At 36.6% G+C, this 24,117-nt stretch overlaps 2 protein-coding genes across 4 annotated transcripts; one reads left to right on the top strand and one right to left on the bottom strand.

Annotated features, from left to right (window-relative positions):
* The first annotated feature begins 347 nt into the window (after positions 1-347).
* UBP2 (ubiquitin-specific protease 2) lies at positions 348-5,262 on the top strand. Of its 3 annotated transcripts, none has more exons than XM_047314230.2 (3): positions 348-658; positions 1,149-3,868; positions 4,824-5,262. In XM_047314230.2, exons 2-3 carry the CDS (start codon positions 1,155-1,157, stop codon positions 5,053-5,055), a joined length of 2,946 nt encoding a protein of 981 aa, XP_047170186.1. In that variant the 5' UTR covers positions 348-658; positions 1,149-1,154; the 3' UTR covers positions 5,056-5,262. The 3 variants fall into 3 exon arrangements, with proteins under 3 accessions (XP_047170186.1, XP_047170187.1, XP_047170188.1); XM_047314231.2 differs by having other exon boundaries at positions 348-1,052; XM_047314232.2 differs by having other exon boundaries at positions 350-658; positions 4,827-5,262.
* A 3,775-nt stretch (positions 5,263-9,037) lies between these two features.
* LOC124838593 (acetylserotonin O-methyltransferase-like) lies at positions 9,038-10,676 on the bottom strand. The gene is made up of 2 exons (XM_047314242.2): positions 9,745-10,676; positions 9,038-9,677 (listed from the first exon to the last, which is right to left on the bottom strand). Exons 1-2 carry the CDS (start codon positions 10,519-10,521, stop codon positions 9,372-9,374), a joined length of 1,083 nt encoding a protein of 360 aa, XP_047170198.1. The 5' UTR covers positions 10,522-10,676; the 3' UTR covers positions 9,038-9,371.
* Between the last annotated feature and the right edge of the window lie 13,441 nt (positions 10,677-24,117).

Genomic DNA, 24,117 nt, shown 5'->3' with positions numbered 1-24,117 from the left:
AAAATATTTATTTTTACTTAAATTACATATTTTAGTTATTAATATTGCCTTTCATATTAAATTTGTAAAAAAAAGTTCGTGAGACCATAAGTTCTGTATTTAAAAATCCATCTAATTCGTAAACTAAACCGATTGGTAACTAAAACTGCAACAGTCATCCATATTAAAAAGTGATTAAATTTATAGGATTGAATAAAATGAAAATTTATTGGCAATTCCTTTAATTTTTGTAGTGATTTAAGAAGAGTATTTAGGATATAAGAAAATAAAATAAAGATTGAATTTAGGAATAGGAAGGAAATACTGTGAAAGGGTGATAAAATAAATTAAGATTAGGGTATATTGTCTTGTGTTGTCTTCTCAAAAGAGGGGCGGATCGGGTGGTGACCCCTTCTGGACTGGAACCCAACCAAACCAAACCTTGCACGTCTCTCGTCAGAGGCATTCTCACAGCACGGACCACGGAGATACTCTTCATCTTCCTCTCCTCTTCCTATTCATTCCTTTATATCTCTTATTGGATTCATCTCTCTCTCTCTCTCTCTCTCTCTCTCTCTCTCTCTCTCTGTGTGTCTATCTATATTCTCTGTCACTCACTCGCCTTCACTCACCAACCCAAGCTTCCACCCCTTTTCGACTCCCTTCCATTCACTCGCAGGTATTTCCTTTACAGTATTATTTTTTGACAATTCATCGATTCACAATTCCGCTCTATCACACCAACTTTATTCCGCTCTATTCACGCCCACGCCCTAATCTCGATCTGATGCTTCCAACTTCTGCCATTTTTTTTTTTCATTTATCAGTAGGGACCCATCAATGTATCCTAATTCGCTTCTCTATGCATCTCAGTAAATTTATTTAACTGATATCTGAATCCGACCTTCATCCCTCTTGATCTTCAAATAAATTGTGTTTTACATACTCCGATACCTAAAACATTTGCATTACATTAGTTTGCTGTCTTCGCGTATTTAACACACTTGCAATTCTCTATTTTCGTCGTCCCCTTCTGTACTTTTTCACCGGCTGTATTTGCGTGTTAACAACGGGTATCGTATGTTGCTATTTAATATAATAGGGACTGGATGTCTGTTTTCCTGTCTTTTGTATGCTGACCCAGCTCATTGATTTGTTTTGGATTACAGTAACTGATGGGGAAGAAAGTCAGAAAGAAGAGTCGAGGTTCTGCCAAGGAGAAGGGGGTTGCTGCCCCTTCACCTAAAAAGGTTGTTGAGCCTACCAACTTGACTGTCGAGTCTGTTGATGAAGGCGTTTTGGTTGCAAAAGAGACAAATTATTGCCCTCATCTCGTAAAAGGTGTTAATTTAAGCACATTGTCCACCAAGATTGAGTCTGGTGGATCCATAAGGTGTGAAGATTGTAGGGAAGGTGCGTCTGATAGAAGGGGTGGTAAAGGAAAAGGTAAACATGGGAAGAAGAAAAGTGGTGCATCACTGGATTCAAAATCTGAGTCAAAGTCAATATGGGTGTGTTTGGAGTGTGGTCAATTTACCTGTGGTGGCGTGGGACTACCCACAATCACTCACTGCCATGCAATAGGGCACGCGAGGAAAAGTCGGCACCCCTTGGTTGTTCACTTTGATAAGCCTCAACTGTGTTGGTGTTTCCCTTGCAAAATGCTTATTCAAGATGATAAAATTGTAAAAACTGATGAACCGATTCATCTTCTATCTGATGTTATGAAATTATTGAAAGGACGATCACAAGAAAAATCTTCCGTGGATATTGAAGATGTTTCCGCTGGGGATTGCAGTATTACTTCGGAAATCAAGTCAAAAGCTCTGTTCACTAATGATTCGACTGTACAATGCGGTTATGTAGTTAGAGGTATGCTAAATCTGGGGAATACTTGCTTCTTCAATTCAGTCATGCAAAATCTGCTAGCCATGAGTAGATTGCGGGACAGCTTTCTAAAGTTAGATGCTCCAGTTGGGCCTCTTATTAGTTCCTTGAAGAAGCTTTTCACTGAAACAAACCCTGTATCTGGATTAAAAAATGTTATAAATCCTAGATCCTTTTTTGGCTGTGTCTGTTCTAAGTCTCCCCAATTTCGAGGATATCAGCAGCATGACAGTCACGAATTGCTCCGTTGTTTACTCGATGGGTTAAGTACCGAAGAACTGGCTGGAAGAAAGCAGAATGGTGCTCCAAAGAGAGATGGGACCTCTTCCAATACGTTAGTTGATGCTTTATTTGGGGGTCAGATATCAAGTACTGTACGTTGCATAGAATGTGGGCATTTCTCAACAGTGTATGAACCTTTTTTAGATCTTTCACTTTCTGTTCCAACTAAGAAACCTCCTCTTCGGAAGGCTCAAGCAGTACCTCGAACCAAAAAAGGTAAACTTCCACCAAAAAGAGGTGGAAAGACTCGAGTCAAAGTTAACAGGGATACTGATCCCTTACCTGTTCAAACTCTATCGAACCAATCATCCAGCCACCAATCACAATGTCCTGATCAGTCTGCCATATCAGCTGCCGGAGAGATGGGGACTTGTTTTGGTGATTCTACATCATTGGGTTCTGAACAAATAAACAGCGTGGCTGATAAAGAGGAGTTGTCTTCACCAAATTTGGTTATTGCTGGAGAACCTCAACATATGCAAGTGCTTGACAATGGTGCAACGAAAACCTCAGAAGATTTTTCATGGTTGAATTATGTGGAAGCTAGACCAATGATAGATGAGTGTGATTTTGTTTCCCAAAAGGAGGATGCCCCAGAGGTACAGGATACTGAGCGCAAAGATGATTGTTTAAATGAATTCCACGGACAGGCCAGCAGTGAATCTAGTGGTCCTGTTTGTTTCCCTACGGATGATCAGAACTTAGGACCCGATTTTTCTTCAGCAAATGGATGGGAAGATGAGGTTCCATTACAAGTTCAAGATTCAGAAGTGTTGTTACTTCCATACAAAGAAGAAAGTTCCTCGGCTGCTGAGATCATAGGAGGAGATGGCGAGGCCTCCTCATCGGTTTTGGGTGGTCGTCCAGAAGAATTGGAGATTGATGGCTTTGGTGACTTATTCAACGAGCCTGAAGTTTTTGCCGGGCCTGCTCCCAGACCATCTTCTTGTGGTGAGGTTGTGGAAGCTAGTTTTATCGTTGGAAGTAATAGTGAGTCTGATCCCGATGAAGTAGATGACACAGATTCCCCTGTCTCTGTAGAGAGTTGCTTGGCACATTTTATAAAACCTGAGCTTCTCTCGGACGAAAATGCCTGGTATTGTGAGAACTGTTCAAAAGTTCTCCATCTTCAAAAGATGGAAGAAGAAAAGCAGGCAAGAGATGTATGTGATGGAAACGAGTCTGGAATTCATGATGAACCATGGCATGCAGGTAATTCTTGTTCTGTTAATGTCAGAACCAATGGAAATGGGAGCATAGAAAATGACCAAAACATAGAAAGTTCAGTTTCACGGGAGAAACATGAGACAAAGCTTGAAAATGGTCAAAGGGATGAGCTTTGTTTAATCCTTAATGAAAGGAATGGTGGGTCACTTGAAAAGGAAGATACTCCTAACAATGAGATGCAGTCTTCAAGGTTTCATAATGCTTGCAATGAAGAAAGCTCCAGTCATTTAGCTGCTGATTCTTGTACTGCAGAAAATGTCCGAAGAGATTATCCGATGATAGATAATGATAGCAGTGACTTGGAGGATGCTGACTCCAAAAGTGTGAAAGTGAAAAGGGATGCAACCAAGAGGGTCCTCATATATAAAGCTCCGCCTGTCTTGACCATTCATTTGAAGAGATTCAGTCAAGATGCCCGTGGTCGCTTAAGTAAATTAAACGGCCATGTCAATTTCAGAGAAAAAATGGATATTAGACCATATATTGATCCCAGGTAATTTGTTACTTTTCTAGATCTTGTTTGAAGTTCGAACAATTAATAAGTGCGCAATTCTTGCCCCTTCAGAATGGTATATCAGCATGTCGGACACTATTCAGCACTGGGACTCCTTCGACCTGCCTTGAGCATGTGTCAAATATCCCTTTACCTCTCGCAATTAAAAACTAATTTATTTTCTGCTGAGACTCCTCTTGGAAACTGACTAAGAGCGGTGACCCAAGCCAACACGTTCTCTTGACTAGACACTTAAAAGAGAACAACTTCTGCTATTGTCTAGACACTTTATACACTCCTATAAAACAGTACTATACGTTTTAAACAATTACTTAGACGTTCAAATCATTTAAATTGAAAAGATTATGAAGCACGGAACCCTTTCTATTGAAAGCAAGTATCCTTATACCCAAAACCCTGTTGTCTTGGTTCTAAGTAGCTGCTCTACCTAATCGTGGTGGTTGCTGTTGTCCTTCACTATGGTTGTTGTTGTTGCCTAATGTGCCTTGAGCATCTGTTGTTGGTGATGCTTCTCCACCATCGTGGTGGGCAGACGTCAATATTTTTTAGGTCCTTTGCTCGTATGCAGTATAATCCCTCTAAGTATCTTTTTCGTAATGGTCATTATCATATGAAAAATTGTAAAGCTTTTAAACTATTTTTAGAAGGGGCGCATATATACTGTATCCCATTGTTGTATACTTTGAAGATGTTTCACAGATGCGTCTACGTGTTTTCATTTATTTTACACTCACCCTAGTTTTTTATTCAAGTGTTGTGAATTGTTTTTCTAATTTTGGCACAAGAAATATTTTGGAGACAATTTCACATTATTTCAGTTGCTAACAGTTTGGATTTGTAAATGCAGTTATGATTGGAAGTCTTAGTTGTTTGTTTTGTTTAGTACTTTACTGATCTGGTGGCTTGTTGTAATTCACTCACAATTCTATTAAAGCAGGTGCACAATTGAAGAGAAGTATGAATACCACTTGGTTGGTTTAGTGGAGCATTCGGGAACAATGAGAGGGGGTCACTATGTTGCCTATGTGAGAGGAGGGCACAGGAACAGTGGGAAAGAGAGTGAGGGTTCCACATGGTATCAGGCAAGTGATGCATATGTGCGTGAAGTTTCCCTTGATGAAGTTCTTCGCTGTGAGGCATACATTTTATTCTACGAAAAAGTTTGAGTAAAACGCATCTATTTTTTAAGAATTTACATTCTAGATAGATATAGAGGTTTACTAAAGTTAGGAGGAAGGGAGATATATCTTTGCAGGTGAGTGTAAAAGAAATTAGAGGATATTGTATACCATTTTTTAGACATGTGATGAGATGTTGAATGTACAATGCGATGTCATACAATCAAAATTTAAAAACTTTCTTTTGATGCTAAACTCTAAAAGCCCTCTCTCCCCTCACCTTCTGTTCAACCTTTGTTTCGTCATTAATTATTTAATGTAGGTCATAAATTTATTCATACCAAATTTCTCTCCGATATTTTTATCGTGAAAAGAATTTCAATTCATAAGGTTATAGTGAACCTCACTCCCTATTTTTTCTCCTTATTTTTTCTCTTTTGGAAGCACGAATAAATTAGCTTTTCTAATGGAGTTGTTTGCTTGTTGGCATCATTACTTTAGTCACACCTGTTTTTAATAATTTTCTTTCTAATCACGTTTAGAGAATAAATGAAATTAGTTTCTTCATAAAAATTAATCCATAAATAAATAAATTTATAGAAGCTTTCTCACATAGTTTCTAATTTTTATTTAATTAGAAATATATTTATTTCTGTTTTTTCTTCTAACATTAACCAAAATGTTTATATTTAATAACATTAAATTGAAACCTAGTAAAAAATAATAAATGTAAGGATTACGTTCACTTTTTAATCCTTACAAAATTTGAATGTAGTTTTGACTCTCTAAATCACTAAAATTAAATAATTTTCATCTACCATCACTATATCAATTAATGGTTAAAAGAAAAATCTTAACATTATGAAGTTAATGATCAAATCTTTAAATGAGTAATTACTATAATTATCACTTTCTGTAACTAGATAATATATTAATTATTGCACGAATTTACTTACTTTTAAAATTGAAAATGAATCTGCAATTAAAATTTTACAAAAGCTAATATTATACAGTCACAAAAATTATAAGGACTGAAATAAATTTAAGCACTTAGTATAAACATTGAATTGGACTATAAAAGAAAGTAAAAATAAGGTAGCTAGAATTAAAAGAAGAATGAACATAAATTAAAATATAAATATATTATTATTATTTAGTTTTTCCGTTTACATATTATTTTAATATTTATATTTTCATTATAATAAAAATATTACTGAAACGTTGTTAGCATAATTGTTTATGTTAATGATAACCAATAATAGAATAATCAATTAAGTAAATAAGAATATTTACGTTTCATAAATTACTATTATATAATTATTTCTTGAACATAAATAAACGCCACCAATTATTCAATTTTAAAAAAAAATTATAGTTTTTGTGTGGAAAGTTCTATTGAAGGATATTTATGTTTCATAATCTCTTATTTATTGTTTTTCAATTTTTGACTTTTTTTTTATGTTTTGTTCATTCTTCAAGTTTCCATGCCTGGAAACCACGTTTATGCACAGTTTTACCCTTAATTTGTCTTCTCACCAACATTAACGTCTTCCCATGCACAATGAGTTTCCCTATTCTAAAGACTTCAACTGCCATAGGCAAAACTTTCTCATCACAAACACTTTTGCAGCCACTGCATCCAGATATTTTGAATAATAGTTGAGTATTCTTACATTAGTTTTTTTGTAGAAATATTTAAGGAAAATAATAAATCATTTTATAAGTAAAAACTTATTTATACATAAACTAAAAATAATAATCATGCTGCTTTTAAATTCATCATGCTGCTTCGATTTACCGGGATAAATGTTTATTTTTATTTTTATATTTTTTAGCGCAAAATGTTCACTTTGTCGAGAATGTGTGTTATATCTATCAACCTAAGTAATCCGATGGATTTCTGTACTCTGACTCATTTTTATAGTACTCAGAAGCAGCTGTTGGATACATAATTTTTGTTTTAAAATAAAAACCTTAAATTATGAAAATGAATGTTTAAGTAAATAAAATTAGATTTGTACCAATGAAAACAGTTGAGTTTGAATTTAATTTATAAAATCAAATTTTATTTAACTAAGGAGATTGTAAGAACCTAAAAATAATTAAAGTGTATAAGTAATTTATTTTTATAAATATATTTGATTATTTTATTATTAAAAGACTGAACTGTAAATAAAAAAATTAGTTCATCAAGTTTCATTTTGTTTTTTCTAAAAACTATTTTCACCTTTTATTTATTTGAATACCATAAACAAGTTTAAGAGTTTTGATTTAAAGCACAACACTTTTATTCTAACACATGATAAGAGTAAATTTAATTTTTGTTCTTTTCATCATTTGAAAAATTTATATGCATAAATCTTAATTGATTTCATGTAGTTTAAGAGAGCTCAAAATGAATCTCTACCTTCTACCTGTTTATAGTTGTTAGAATGTGTTTAGATTATTGATGTAAGTTTTTTTTTCATAGATAGAACATTTTATGAGAATTGAGAATTAGAGCTTTTAGAGTGAAGTTGGTTTAAAATTTTCATCCAATTAGAGAAGTTACTATTTTTATATTGTAATGCTTTGATTGAATGATGGATATGACTAAATTACAATTCAGATCTCTTAAGATGTGTTATGACTAAATTATGATTCAGATCTCTAGATATGTTATGACTATCTGAATTGATAATTTATTTTCAGGGATAGTTTTAGTCAAATTAATTTGAAGGTATTTTATATCTTAGAAAGTTCAAGTAGCCTTGCTTGCTGGGTAAGCTTATGAGAAAAGCTTCCAGTGGTCAGTAAACCAATTATGATACAAAAATATTTTTGTAAATGTTCAAAGAGCTCTCTATTTCCGCTAGAAAAAATTATATGTTTTGTTTCTAGTACTCATTCATTAGGTGAGTCGTTCCCTTGCCAAACGAAAATTATTGTTTACATCAAAAAAGCTCAAAAAGGGAAATGTACTTCCATATTTCCACCGAGGCTTTCGCTTCTTCTTCCTCTTCTACCTTCTTCATTTATACATGCCTCTCCTAGTTCGTAATATACAAACAGTCAGCATCATCAAAATATATAGAAACAATATGTGAAGACTATATCTAAAAGTACATGAAGCTTAATCTTCAATTAAGTCTAATGAATGTTGTCTTGAGGTGATTAATTATGACTCCACCCCACTATGATTCAAAATAATTCAAGCGAGTGGAGTTTGGCGCAATTATTTTATAGAAGTGTGTCAAAATATATTTTCTCGTACATTTATATTACTTTTGTAGCATTATGTGAGTAGTCTTAAAAAATTTCATTTATAAGATATTTGGCAGTTCTCAGTAAAAAAGAAGCAAAAATTCTTCTTAATTCAGTAACTTAAAGCACTTGTAAGGATTTACCACAAGTTTTTTTGTGTTGAAAACTTTACCGGGAAAGCACGGCGACAAGTGGTGATAAATTATTAGCAATAAATTAGGAGACACCTTGAGTTGTGAGATGTTAAGCAAAGGATTGTGATATTTGGAGATAAGAAATGAAAACAGCTAACCTAACAGTGTGCATGTGAAAGAGTTTGATATTGCATGAGATGGATAAGGAATCTCTGAACCTACGAAGTGCCTAATGAGAGGATTCTAGACAAGAGAGGATGGTAGTTGAACGATGTGACTTTACATTTGAAAATAAAACAAAAAATGTTTTAAAATAAAATATATCCAAATTTTAAAATTTCAAAATAAAATATATCCAAACATGTGAAAACTTTATTAGAGACGTTATCCTAATAATAATGTGAACTTGTACATACACAATGATATTACGTTTCTTGACTTTGAAAAACCCAGTATAAACTTAACCAAATCAACATTCTCATTAAAATTAATAATTAAATACATGACTATAGCTGTTTTGTTGATGGAATATACTATTATGAACACTTAAATATATATGGACTAAACATGTTTTTTATCTTCTCTTCGCAAATTATGAAATTTCAGTCGAACATGGTTATATATATAATGAGTTAAATCAATAAATATTGGAAAATATGTGTTGTTGAATTAGGCTGAGTACGAGAAAGTACGTAAAGTTGGACGGAGAGAAAGAGGAAAGAAAATACGAAGAAGACTTTATTTGGGTGGCGTGAAAAAGTGCAAACATACATATAGGACGTGTTTTATTTGATTAAGGAAAATGACACTTGAACAACCATTTTTGACAACATTTAGACACGCGCACATGTGTCAAAATCTGAGTGGTCCATTTTCATTTAATTTTTCCAACTGGACCACTCAGATTTTGACACGTGTGCGCGTGTCTAAATGTTGTCAAAAATGGTTGTTCAAGTATCATTTTCCTTTGATTAAAGGGGAAAGTGATCAGTAGTAAGCCAGAATCACAGACTGCACTGCGGGAATGGGTTTGACAGTGTATGAGCTAAAGCCTGCCATTTTGATAACATATTCCCACTCTTTCAGGGTCCGCTCTTTCCCAAAGTTAGTGTGAGCCATCATCACCATGTCCAGCATCAGCCCCACGTCTTCCAGGGCCTTCACCTTACCTCCTTCTCCTTCTTCTATCACCGCCTCCACGATCATCACCTTCCCATTTTCCTTCGAGATTCCTTCCCTACACTTCTTCAAGATTTCGATGCACTCTTCGTCCGACCAGTCGTGCAAAACCCACTGCATGTCTCTGTTGTTACAAAAACGCATACAAACAAAGTGAAAATGCAAACAAGTACAAACATACCATGAGAAAAGCAGCATCGGCTTTAGGAACACTCTGGAACATGTCTCCTGCCACGTGTTCGAGGCCATCGGAGTGAGGGGCCTGGGCGATGACATGGGGAAGATCAAAATTGATGGCTCGAATGGAAGGGAGAGCTTGATGGAGGATGCGCATGGCAGTGCCGTTGCCCCCTCCCACGTCCACCACCGACTTGAGACCACGGAATTCCTCGTTGCAATTTTCGATGATGACAGGCATGACAAGCTTGGCATCGCATGCCATCGCTTCGTTGATGAGGTTGCTGTGGTCGAGATTGGCGGCGGCATAGCGCCACACGTCTTCACCGTGAGTGTTTTGAAATGAGGGACGGCCATTGGCCATGACGCGAGCGCTTAGACTGTGCCAAGGTGCTAGCATTATAGGAGTACTCTCCAGCAAAAGTAAAGCGGCCATGCTCTGTTGCCCCTCTTTCATCAAACGACGAGACAGAGGTGTCTGTGTATAGCCATTGCTGCCGCCCATGGTTACGGCTTTGAATATCTTCCTGTGCGCCAGGAATCTCATTATGCGTTTCAGAAGAGCAGGATCACACCCCAGAGCTGATGATATCTCCGACACTGTCATCGCCCTTCCATGCTTTTCTATGGCTTCAGCAATGCCAAGCTCTATCGCACATTTCACCACTGCCATTTCCACAAATCCAAATATGTACTTCCATATCTCCACCGAGGCTTCCGCTTCTTCTTCCTCTTCTACCTTCTCCCTCGACAACACTCCCTCTCTCTCTATCTCCCCCATCTCTCTCTTCTCTTCACTTCTCTTCACTTCTCTTCTGCCACCATCACACCTTCATTTATACATGCCTCCCCTGTTAGGCCCCTGCTAGGAAGGATACCATGTACCACACATTTTTATCAAGAAAGAAAATAAAAATAAAATAAAAAGTAAAAAAAAACAGTATTAGTCAAAATGAACTTCAAAAATTTAATTATATCAAATAATATTTTTCTTGATAATATTCAAATACTCAGCATCATCAAAATATAGAAACAATGAGTGAAGACTATATCTAAAAGTACATGAAGCTTAATCTTCAATTAAGTCTGATTAATTTGTCTTGAGGTTGAGGTGATTAATTATGACTCCACTCCACTATGATTCAAAATAATTCAAAGTGAATGGGGTTTGGTGCAATTATTTTAGAATTGTTCGCAATAACCGAAATATTGCCGGTCCCGCCCAAAAGATTCACCTAAACATCAAAAGATTTAGGATGTCGGAGATGTTTTACTATTTACATCTAGATGACAAAAAAGGATCAGTTGGGTAAGTTTAACAGTCTAACTTCTTTGAAAATATATATTAAATTTTATGAATATATTTGAAATTTTAATTAATAATAACTTTTCTTAGATAAATTTATCGGAAATGTATATTTTATTTTTTAATAAATTATTTCAATAACCATACTTATTTTATTTTATCAGTTAATTTTTCATTAATAAAGTTTTCCAATAATTACAAATCTTAAATTTCTACAATAATTTAAAGGTTTAATAGCCAATTTAATCCTCACTTTGGTTGAAAAATCTCAATTTAGTCCCTCGTTATAAAAGTGTTTTGAATTAGTCCTAACTTTTAAAATAGTGGGTTAGATTGGTCCTTTCTGTTAAATATAAGTTAACAAAATTAATGGATGATGATGTGACACAACTTAAAGCTAACGAGGGACCAATCTAACACATCAGCTTTAAGCTGTGTCACATCATCATCCATTAATTTCGTTAACTTATATTTAACGAAAGGGACCAATCTGACCCACTATTTTAAAAGTTAGGACTAATGTAAAACACTTTTATAACGAGGGACTAAATTGAGATTTTTCAACCAAAGTGGGGACTAAATTGGCTATTAAACCTAATTTAAAATGTTTATTATCAATAGATTTATCTATTGATAAATATGTTGATAAAAAATAATAATTTTTTTGTCTAAAATATGCTTTGCTCCTAAGACTAAAATAAATAAATAAAAAAGTCTAAGTTTTCGAAAAGATGAAGATGCGATAAAGAAAAAAAAATGTCATTTTTTTAACAACTAACCTGACAAGGATTCTAGCTTGCTAGTTAGAGATTTCCGGATCAAAAAAGTGTTATTGAGCATTTTTTTTCTTTGCAGTAAACGAGTTTTTTCTTCCTTAACGATTGGGGCGTTCACAAATGGTTGCATATTGTAGGTGTGCTTAAAGTTGCACTAACTTGTTGAAGCCACTGATATCATCAATGTTAATAGCACTGTGGTTCTCCTTTCACACGTGAAAGTTTTTTTTTTCTTTTTTTTTCATCGTTGTCATACTGAAAGAGTCATTGTCACACCTCTTCACCACTAAGGCATAACGTAGTATGTTCATTACAACAATTATAAATAAACAAACAAAATCACATTGTACATGTTAATCTTGGAGAACATGATTTAGTTTTATTAGACATTTGTATTGATTGAGACTATGAGTGTTGAATTGATGGAGAAGTGAAGATGAATTTTGAAAACTAAAGGAAGAAAAGAAAATGAGGGAAGAGGAGGAAGATAAACGAAATTGTGATGTTTGTTGACGAATTTTATAGACAAATTTTTTTCATCGATAATTAGCGACATACTTTTTTTCGATAATTACTGACGAACAAAAAATTATGTGGGTAAAATTTATCGATGAGAATTTTATCATAAATTTTTTATTATTAGTAATTCATTAGTAATTTTAATTTACTAAAAGATTTTAACCATCAATGACAAAATTTTAGTCATTTTGACAATATCAATTTTTCTTGTGGTGTGGGACTCATTGATATAAATGTCTATATGTGTTAACATTTTATGTTTGTGTTGTATGATGTCTCTTTTTGGTACATTATTTTATCTTTTTATTTTCTATTTTTTTTGCTTGTTTGACTTTTTTTTGTAAGAATTACCTTAATTATTTGAGCAAATGAAGATGAGTGATACTAAAGTGTAGAGTTAGACGGTTTTATTCTAGCTCATGTAAGCTTTTGCAAAAAAATTATTATACTTTTTAATTAGTGTAATTTACTTCTTAGTCGTATAACATATTTTCATATTATAGTTATATTTGAGATAATTTTAATAACATGATATATAAATTTATTAAATATATTCTTTTACATTAAATGTATGATATTTCCTTTAGTAATTGTATATTTTGAAACTAAATATTACAATATTTTTTGTCACTATTTCTTCAATAAAGTAGCGAAAAATTAGCTAAAAATATTTTTTCCTATTACCAATTTTGTTTTAGTTTATACATTGACATTCTTTCATAATTTTTAATACTTAATGTGACACCCGGGTACTGATGAAGGCGGGAGTGATCGCCGCTGCAAGAGGCACGATGTGCAAGGGGCACAGACAATGAGCGGCTCCTGGCAAACTTCCAGTGGAAGGGACACATGGATGAATCGAACATACACTGGAATGAGAGTGATCTAGAGACTGTATAGGTATGTGACTATACAGTTGAAGGATAGCTTAAAGGGATTGATTTGGCTACTTATATCACCAAATGCATTTATTTTTTGGTAGCCTAACTCATAAGAACTCCATGGTTAAGCGTGTTTAGCCTAGAAAAATTTGAAAGTGTGCGAGTGAGGACAAAGCACATTGGAAAGCCTCGTGTGATGTGTGGGGGCAGTTACACTTAATAGAGATCATCTTGAAATTAGCCTAGAGTAATAACCTGTACATGATATTTACTTTTTTATTATTATTATAAAATAAGATTGCTTATGAAAAAAATACATTCTTATACTTAATATATTTATTAAATATGAATCATTAAAATTATTTTTATATTCTAATTCTAATATCTTTATTTTATATACTTTATATGGTTCGGTTAGTGGGGTGGAGGTTAAGTCTTCTTATCCAAATCGTCTCCAAACTCTTAGCTCAAGTCACAAGATAGTCTTTAAATCTCCTTGTACCGTTTGGTCCAATCGGGTAGTACCTGTAGAAAACACTCTGACTAAGTGTCTGTGTGAATAGTTTTGTAATAAATGTGTAGCAAAAGTAGTCAACAATCTGAATATCAAACCTGTATTTATAGACTGTAATGGATTTCTGATTAGGACTAACCCAATTACAGACCACGTATTAGTAACCTTATCTTGGTTTAACCTAATCACTCCTAGTAATTAATCCTGTTTGAGTAATTGACCGATCAATTATTTTGTTAATGGGTGACTAATCGTTCAATTTATGACTAACCGGACAATCATACAATACATTTTATTTATCTTATTTTCCCATGTTTACAGGGCTTCATGCAAGACCTCACTTGTTTTATATAAATGAAAGATCAATCATTTTGAGGAGAAAAAAAAAAGAGAGAAGAAAATAGCCATAATTTGAAACGTAATTATTGGTTCCTCATAAATTAGCTTTATAATTTAATATTTTATAATAATCTGAAATGTTTACTTTAGTGGATTAAAAAAAATAAAGTTACCCCATTAACATTCTAAAAGAATAATTTTAATATAATCAAGGTCCCCTGCGAAAATTAACAAATGAAAATGCACTGACCATTAAATTTTAGTGGCAGACACTCCTTATACGCAAGGATTTGCCAACTGTTTATTGTAATAATTAAAATTCAATTACTTTGCTCAGTTGAGATTGAGATGGATGAGCAGACCCATATTTCGTAAAAGGAGTTTGTGAATGTTGTTTATCGAATAATTTTTTTTTATGTTTTGAAAAATATTAAAAAGTATGAAAATATATTAGAAAAATTACAGAATATAAAAAGAAACTATTGTAATAAAAATGTTACTTTCCAAAATATTAAAACATAAAATAGTGTGCTAGAATAATGGTAATAATATATCACTAATACAATATTAACCTTTCACGTTATATAATTTTCGTTGTACAAATAGGAAACCTCGAAAAAAATAAAAAAAATGTGTGGAGATATTTTGTAAATATATAAAATTTGTTTACATCGGATTGGTTGTGTAAAATTGTTTAAATTAGGATTTTTCACCTTTTTCCTTTGGTGCAATTTCTTCTTTTCCATTATTGTTTTTGCTTTTAGGTGACAAAGGGCCTGCAAGGGTGTTTTTGGACGTTTTGCACACCTTTTTGTGGTATAAATAATTAATTATTATAATTAATTATTATTTTTAGATGTATTTATTATATAAATATTAAGGCCACTAAACCTGCTCATAAGTAACTAAATTGCAATCACTAAACATGTTTATAACTATACTAAGAATATATGCCCTAAAAATAATTACTAACAATAATAATAAGTAGTAGTAGTAGTAAATAATCATAATAATAATATTTTACTATTTCAATATCAAGTTAGAGCATGAAGATTCAAATGTCTAACTTAAGAAGAAAAAACTCAAATTATATTTTTCTCAATACTTTGTAAAAATGTTTATTAATTTTACTGATAGAGACCTTGTGAGACCCTTAATAATTAGCTTAAGTTAATCCTGACATCTCACCCTTAATGCTTGCCACCTCATTCCCAGCCATTTAAAACCCACTTTCTAATCTGACCACAATTCTGTCTGACGTGCACGAAGCACCACGCTCATCATTCTCTGAAACATTAAAACGCACTAAACTCTGCATGCACACACGCCACTTGTCACGTTGGAATCTTCTAAATCAGAGTTTGGTGTGCATGTGGCAACCTGTGACACGTTCTTCCAATTGAACGTTGGTTTAACAAAACCAGACTTTTCGAAAACTCTCTCTCTTGCACGAACTCATCTTCAACCTCTGAACTCACCCTTTCATCTTCTCCAACTTCTCTCTAAAAACCCTAAACTTCTCTCTACTGTAATCCTTACGTTTCTTCTCCAATCGCGTTTTCAGCACCGTAGGAACACCCACTGCACTAAGAGCTATCCATTGGACCGAACAGCTTCAAAGACTGACACTGGTAAGTCCCTTTCGTAGTTCGTCCTTAGGTTCTGGAAAAATAGAGTTTTAGTTGCATGCAAACTGGTATTCTAAGAGTTCTGTAATCTGTGGTTAGATTTGGTTCTGGAAGAGTCAAGAATCCTAAGCAAAACGTAGTTGGACGAAGCCATTTTTATACATCTAGAACAAGCTTGAATTTCAATCCGGGTAAGGGAAGCTTATGTGTTTAAATTTATACTGCATGTTGTGTAATCTGAGTTGTATGAATGAAAAATGTAAGGTTTGAGTTGTATGGATGATCACTGTTATTGTGCATGTATGAACTGCATGATGTTTGAGCTGTATGATTGACCACTGTTATGGAATCTGGTTTTCTGATTTTGATTTATCTGTCATGAACGATCACTGTTTGCGTGGATTGTATATATTGTTGGTGGTTTGAAATGCATGATGATTAGATTACGTAAGAATGGAGTATGATTATGGTAGAGTTGGAATGATTAAAATGTGGAAATCTGTATGAGAATGATGTTAGTGATGAATTAAATCTGGAATGAAAGTTATAAAGTTATAAATTTGAAATCTGGAAAGTTCTGTTAAACTTGAGAAATCTGGAATTTTAATCTCCCCTCTGATAAGTGACGCTCGTCCCTGTACGGTCATAGACTGTTCGGGGTTCAGCAAAATAACTTAGATTTGGAATTCCTTCATTTGGAAGGAATTCTGCTCGAGAACGAGCGTCCCCAATTTAGTGAATGAGCGTTCGTTTCAGCTCAGCTTAGATAAATATTTGAAACTTTACAAATACGTGACGTTCGGCCTTAAGTCGAACGTTCGTCCTCAGTGACGTTCGGCCTCATGTCGAGCGTTCTTCCTTAATGTCGTTCGGCCTTATGTCGAACGATCGTTCTATAGAGCGTTCGCCCTTATACTGAACGTTTGTCTGAATTGGCGTTCGGTCTTATACCGAAGCGTTCGTCCTAAATAGCGCTCGGTTTGTATCCAGCGTTCGTTCTGATTTGTGCTCGGTCATTGACCCAGCGTTCGTCCAAGGAGGGTTCGGTTTTATAACTGAACGCTCGTCCTTATCATTGAATTCTGAGCGAACGTAACTGGCGTTCGTCCAAATTGTTAATTAACGTTCGTTCTTTGACTGGCAGTGTTGTTTTCTGAAATCAGTTCATATTTGGTTGTTTATCTAAATACTTTCTTACTGGTTTATCCTTTGGATTCTACCTGGATTCTTTATACTTAAAATCTTTCTAAGTATCATCCATATTTTCTAAGATCAGTACCTTCAAATTATTAAGTGTCGAAACGTATTAAGTGGATAAATGGTTCGTTTCTTTTGTTCAGAAACGAGAAGGTAGGAGTACTGTAACATGTTGGTCCCTATTGATTAAATGGTGAACATTCGTGAATTTAAGAGAGTGGAACATAGAATGAAAATGTGAAAATGAGAAATGTTTAATATGGACGAGTGATATGTTGAACGAATTATTGGAATTGGATTTTTACGAGCGTTCCAGGGAGGAACGTCTCTTATATGATTGAATATTGAATTGGTAAGGTATGACTGTGGTTAGTTAATGCTGGCTTGGTCCATCCTGATATTCCGTGATACACCTCTTCAAGTAGAAGGGGGTAGTCATGCGTGGGAATGGCAGGAGGCTCTAGTCCATTGAGTACTCCGGACAGATAGGGTTAACCTCGAGTGGCAGCTGGGGATTGATCAGTTACTACACCACTCGGGTGCAAGGACGCCTGTAACTACATGGTTCATACAGTCCGGACGGTCTGTCTTATTATATGTCTTTATATGATTATTATTTGATGAATCACATGCTGTATGTGTGTTTAGAAATGTAACTGTATGTGTTGATTGTATAAATTAAATATTATAAGCTTACCCTTGCATTTCCATTGTGTTGTCTCTTGTATATGTACGTCCGTCTTGTCAAATGCAATGATCATCCGTTGTGGATGTGAGCAGATGGTGGAGCATCCCTTGAAGCAATGCTGGAAGAAGAAAATTTGGACGACTCCAATCTGGTTGAAGTTGAAGTAAAGGTCGAGCCTTAGAGTGCTCGTTTGATTTAGGCTGTACATGTTAGCATAGTTATAACGTTCGGCCACTTATTTTGAAAGGCCGTTCGTCTTAATCATCTCTGCTTGTATTTTGGTGCACGTTAGTTTATGTATTTAAGAGCGTTCACTCTTGGTTTCATTGTATGCGTTTATACGCGTCCTCTGTACTGATGCCGTTAGGCTTTTAAATCCTGTTTTAATTCAAAGACTGTTTGTGATTTCTGTTAATTGTAATTAATTCTGAATTATAGTGATTACTGTATTTTGGGATGTTACATTAGTGGTATCAGAGCAGTTTTGTTCTTCTAAGGACACTGTAGGGTTATGAGTGCACTGTGTTTTGCTGTGTGCTTATTGCATGTTTAATGAGTTATTATTGTTTTAACTCTTGGACATAACTAATGCTCGTTTGTTTTTCTCTGCATCCAGAGAACAAATGGCACCTAGACTTCCTCCTCCTCCTCAACCGAATGAGTCCGAAACGTCCAACAACACTAGATTGTTGGAAACCGTGGTGGAAAGATTGCATCAACAGAATACCACGTTGCTGGAGCAAAACGCCACCCTGATGCAGCAAAACCAAGCTGCTATGCAAGGTTTGGAGGCCTCGCGTGTCAATTCTGAAAACACGCAAAGGCAGTTGATGGAAATCTTGGCTGCAACTAGAGGTGCGCCTGGAGCATCTTCTTCAAACGCTGCTCAACCTGCTGCCGAGTGGAGTTTGGAGAGCTTCCTGCAGCATCACCCAGCTAAGTTCAGTGGGAAGTGCCTCCCTGATGAGGCTGATCAGTGGCTAAGGGATATGGAGAGGATTTTTAACGCCAAAAGGTGTCCGGATGAGAACAGGTTGGCGTATACAGAATACTTATTAACTGGAGAAGCAAGCCATTGGTGGACGAGCACAAGGGCCATACTGGTAGACGCTCACCGCCCTATTACTTGGGAAGTATTCCGTAATAAGTTTTATGAGGAATATTTCCCTGACAGCGTAAAGTTTGCAAAGGAGGTGGAGTTTTTACAACTGGTTCAAGGTGGAATGTCTGTATCAGAATACACCAATAAGTTTAAACACCTTGTCCGATTCAATACAATGGCCACTAGTGAGGAGTGGCAGTGCAGAAAATTTGAGAATGGTCTACGCAGTGATCTGAAGGTTGTGATTTCCAGTTTATGCATCCGAACGTTCCCTACCATGGTGGAGAGGGCTAAGGTACTGGAAAAGAATTTGGCAGAGGTGGAACGGTATAAGAAACAGCAAACAGTAAGGGGGCCAATTGTCTCAAGGGGGAGTGTGAATCAGAGAGGATCCCCTTACGCTCGTCCAGCAGCCAACACAAGTGGATCTCAAGCCTTGATTCCTGCTGGACAGTCTGGACAGCAAGGTAGTATCACTTGTTTTCAGTGTGGAGGGCCACACTACCGTTCATCATGCCCTCAGTTGGCGAGAGGAAAATCTTGTACTCGTTGCGGAAGAAGTGGACATGGAACGAATGAGTGCAACGCTGGTGGGAGAGCAGTGATGAGGCCGCCAAACGCAGGAAGAAATCAGCAAGGAAGGGGTGGTCGAGCCCAAGCTACTGGGCGTGTGTACGCAATTACTGGTGCGGAAGCAGCAAGTTCAGGTACACTTATCACCAGTACTTGCTTGTTATATGGAATGCAATGTTGTGTGCTGTTTGATTCGGGGGCGACGCACTCCTTCATCTCGAAGGCGTGTGTTGAAAAGCTGGGAATAGTGGAGAGAGATATGCAGTTTGAATTGGTGGTATCAACACCAGCGGCTGGAGAGCTTAGGACATCTACCGTATGCATTAGATGTCCTATTGTGGTAGAGGGGCATAGTTATAAGGTGAATTTAATCTGTTTACCTTTGAAGGACTTGGAGATAATTCTAGGAATGGATTGGCTAGCTGCCAACCATATTATTATTGATTGTGGCAAGAAGGAATTAGTGTTTCCTGAAGAGGATGAAGAATACTTGGGTGTAACTTTCGGTCAATTGAAAGAGGATATAATGGAAGGAGCAAGCTGTTTTCTCATCATGACGCATGAAGATAAGGAGTTAAGGGGGTTGGCAGAAGCACGGATGTACAAGGGGAGCAGTATTGAGAGCACGGTTGTGAATGAATTTCTGGACGTATTTCCAGAAGAGATACCAGGATTGCCTCCTGTTAGAGAGATTGAATTCACCATTGATTTGGTGACAACAGCTGCACCTATATCTGTTCAACCTTACCGGATGGCGCCTGCAGAATTGACCGAGCTTAAGAAACAGATTGAAGAACTTATGGAGAAGCAATTCATCAGACCAAGTGTATCACCATGGGGAGCTCCTGTACTCTTGGTGAAAAAGAAAGATGGTAGCTCTCGGTTATGTATAGACTACAGGCAATTAAATAAGCTGACCATCAAGAACAAATACCCGTTGCCAAGGATAGATGATTTGCTGGATCAGCTGCATGGAGCAACGGTATTTTCAAAAATTGATTTGCGTTCAGGATATCACCAAATAAGGGTTAAGGAGGACGACATCCAGAAGACAGCATTTAGATCACGTTATGGACATTATGAGTACGTGGTCATGCCATTTGGAGTAACGAACGCTCCAGCCATCTTCATGGATTACATGAACCGGATATTCAGACCCTATTTGGATAAGTTTGTAGTTGTGTTTATAGATGATATTCTCATCTACTCCAAAACCAATGCCGAACATGAGGAGCATTTGAGAACAGTACTAACCGTATTGAGGGAGAAAGAGTTGTACGCAAAGCTGTCAAAGTGTGAATTCTGGTTAAAGGAGGTGCAGTTTTTGGGACATGTGATCTCGGCTGAAGGCATTTCAGTGGATCCCTCTAAGGTGAGAGCAGTGTTGGATTGGAAGAGCCCTCGTTCAGTCACAGAAGTGAGGAGTTTTGTGGGACTAGCAGGCTATTACAGACGTTTCATAGAGGGGTTCGCCAAGATAGTGGCTCCACTTACTCAGTTGACTAGAAAGGATCATCCATTCGCTTGGACTGATATGTGTGAGGAACGGTTCCAGGAGCTGAAGGCGAAACTGACGAGCGCTCCAGTTTTAATTATCCCAGACACGTCCAAGCCATTTGAAGTATACTGTGACGCTTCTCACCATGGTTTAGGCTGTGTGCTCATGCAAGAGAGACGTGCAGTAGCTTACGCGTCTCGCCAGTTGAAGATTCATGAAAAGAATTATCCCACTCACGATTTGGAGTTAGCAGCAGTTGTGTTCGCATTAAAGATTTGGAGGCACTATCTATACGGATCAACATTTCAAGTCTTTAGTGATCACAAGAGCCTCAAATATTTGTTTGATCAGAGGGAGCTGAATATGAGGCAAAGACGTTGGTTGGAGTTTTTAAAAGATTATGATTTCGAACTGCTGTATCACCCTGGGAAAGCCAATGTAGTGGCAGACGCTCTGAGCAGGAAGGCAGTGCAAGTTTCGTTTATGATGGTGAAAGAGTTTAATTTGGTGGAGAGTTTTAGGGATTTGAGATTACAATTTGATCTAGGAGCGGATGTGATAAGGTGCTGTAATCTTAGAATTTCCAGTGATGTGTTTGACAGAATTTGGATGAAGCAAAGAGAGGATGAAGAATTGGTGAAGATCTTTGATGCACTCGGTACAGACAAAGCTAAGGAGTTTAATGCTGGAACAGATGGTATGTTACGTTACCTTGGTAGGACGTGCATTCCCAACGATGGCGAGCTGAAGCGGATTATTTTGGAGGAAGCTCATCACAGTCGTCTTAGCATGCACCCTGGCATGACTAAGATGTATCAAGACCTACGAAAATCGTTTTGGTGGCCTGGAATGAAGAGTGATGTTGCACGCTTTGTGGCATCTTGCTTGACCTGTCAACGTGCAAAGGCTGAACACCAACGTCCAGGAGGGTTGCTTCAATCACTGGAAATTCCAGAATGGAAGTGGGACAGCATCTCCATGGATTTTGTGACTCACCTGCCACGAACAGTGAGGAATCATGACTCAATTTGGGTGATCGTGGACAGACTAACGAAGAGCGCTCACTTCCTACCAGTGAATTTGAAGATGTCAATGACGAATTTGGCTAAGTTGTATATCAAGGAGATCGTTCGTCTTCATGGAGTGCCCTCAAGCATCATTTCTGACCGAGACACGAGATTTACATCTCGGTTTTGGCAATCACTGCAAGGCGAATTGGGAAGCAAATTGCAGATGAGTTCTGCATATCACCCTCAGACGGATGGCCAATCTGAACGTACCATCCAGACACTAGAAGATTTATTGAGGACATGCGTCCTAGACCACTTAGGCGCATGGGATGAGGTCCTTCCACTGGTGGAGTTCACGTACAACAATAGTTTCCAATCTAGCATTGGAATGGCGCCGTTTGAAGCTCTCTATGGGAGGAAGTGCAGAACGCCACTTTGCTGGTTCCAGGAAGGGGAGAACGTAATAACTGGACCTGAACTCATCCAGCAAACAACCGAGAAGGTTAAATTGATCCAAGACAGATTGAAGACGTCCCTGAGCAGGCAGAAATCTTATGCGGATAGAAGAAGGAGGCCTTTGGAGTTTGCTGCAGGAGATCACGTATTCTTGAGACTGAATCCAATCACTGGAGTGGGAAGAGTTGTTCGTCCAAAGAAGCTGTCTCCCAAGTTCATAGGACCGTATCAGATTTTAAAGAAGATTGGACCAGTAGCCTATGAACTCGCGTTACCTCCTCAATTATCAAATTTACATCCGGTCTTCCATGTGTCTCAGCTTAGGAGATACATATCTAATCCTTCTCATGTCTTGGAGCTGGAAAACATCCAACTGCGCCAAGACAGAACATTGGAGCTACAGCCAGTCCGCATTGAAGATGAACGCACCAAGCTGCATAAAGGAAAAGACATTCGTTTGGTGAAGATAGTGTGGGATGCTAAGACTGGAGATTCAACGTGGGAAGTGGAGAGTGCAATGAAGGACTTGTATCCGCACTTATTCACGGGTAAGTTATAAATTTTCGAGGACGAAAATTTTTGTAGTTAGGGAGAATGTGAGACCCTTAATAATTAGCTTAAGTTAATCCTGACATCTCACCCTTAATGCTTGCCACCTCATTCCCAGCCATTTAAAACCCACTTTCTAATCTGACCACAATTCTGTCTGACGTGCACGAAGCACCACGCTCATCATTCTCTGAAACATTAAAACGCACTAAACTCTGCATGCACACACGCCACTTGTCACGTTGGAATCTTCTAAATCAGAGTTTGGTGTGCATGTGGCAACCTGTGACACGTTCTTCCAATTGAACGTTGGTTTAACAAAACCAGACTTTTCGAAAACTCTCTCTCTTGCACGAACTCATCTTCAACCTCTGAACTCACCCTTTCATCTTCTCCAACTTCTCTCTAAAAACCCTAAACTTCTCTCTACTGTAATCCTTACGTTTCTTCTCCAATCGCGTTTTCAGCACCGTAGGAACACCCACTGCACTAAGAGCTATCCATTGGACCGAACAGCTTCAAAGACTGACACTGGTAAGTCCCTTTCGTAGTTCGTCCTTAGGTTCTGGAAAAATAGAGTTTTAGTTGCATGCAAACTGGTATTCTAAGAGTTCTGTAATCTGTGGTTAGATTTGGTTCTGGAAGAGTCAAGAATCCTAAGCAAAACGTAGTTGGACGAAGCCATTTTTATACATCTAGAACAAGCTTGAATTTCAATCCGGGTAAGGGAAGCTTATGTGTTTAAATTTATACTGCATGTTGTGTAATCTGAGTTGTATGAATGAAAAATGTAAGGTTTGAGTTGTATGGATGATCACTGTTATTGTGCATGTATGAACTGCATGATGTTTGAGCTGTATGATTGACCACTGTTATGGAATCTGGTTTTCTGATTTTGATTTATCTGTCATGAACGATCACTGTTTGCGTGGATTGTATATATTGTTGGTGGTTTGAAATGCATGATGATTAGATTACGTAAGAATGGAGTATGATTATGGTAGAGTTGGAATGATTAAAATGTGGAAATCTGTATGAGAATGATGTTAGTGATGAATTAAATCTGGAATGAAAGTTATAAAGTTATAAATTTGAAATCTGGAAAGTTCTGTTAAACTTGAGAAATCTGGAATTTTAATCTCCCCTCTGATAAGTGACGCTCGTCCCTGTACGGTCATAGACTGTTCGGGGTTCAGCAAAATAACTTAGATTTGGAATTCCTTCATTTGGAAGGAATTCTGCTCGAGAACGAGCGTCCCCAATTTAGTGAATGAGCGTTCGTTTCAGCTCAGCTTAGATAAATATTTGAAACTTTACAAATACGTGACGTTCGGCCTTAAG

This window comes from Vigna umbellata, chromosome 5, assembly GCF_029865625.1.
Source record: "Vigna umbellata cultivar VRB3 chromosome 5, Vumbellata_1.0, whole genome shotgun sequence".
Lineage (NCBI taxonomy): Eukaryota > Viridiplantae > Streptophyta > Magnoliopsida > Fabales > Fabaceae > Vigna > Vigna umbellata.
Note: the sequence above shows the minus strand (reverse complement) of the source record. Positions and strands in the feature narration are given on the sequence as shown.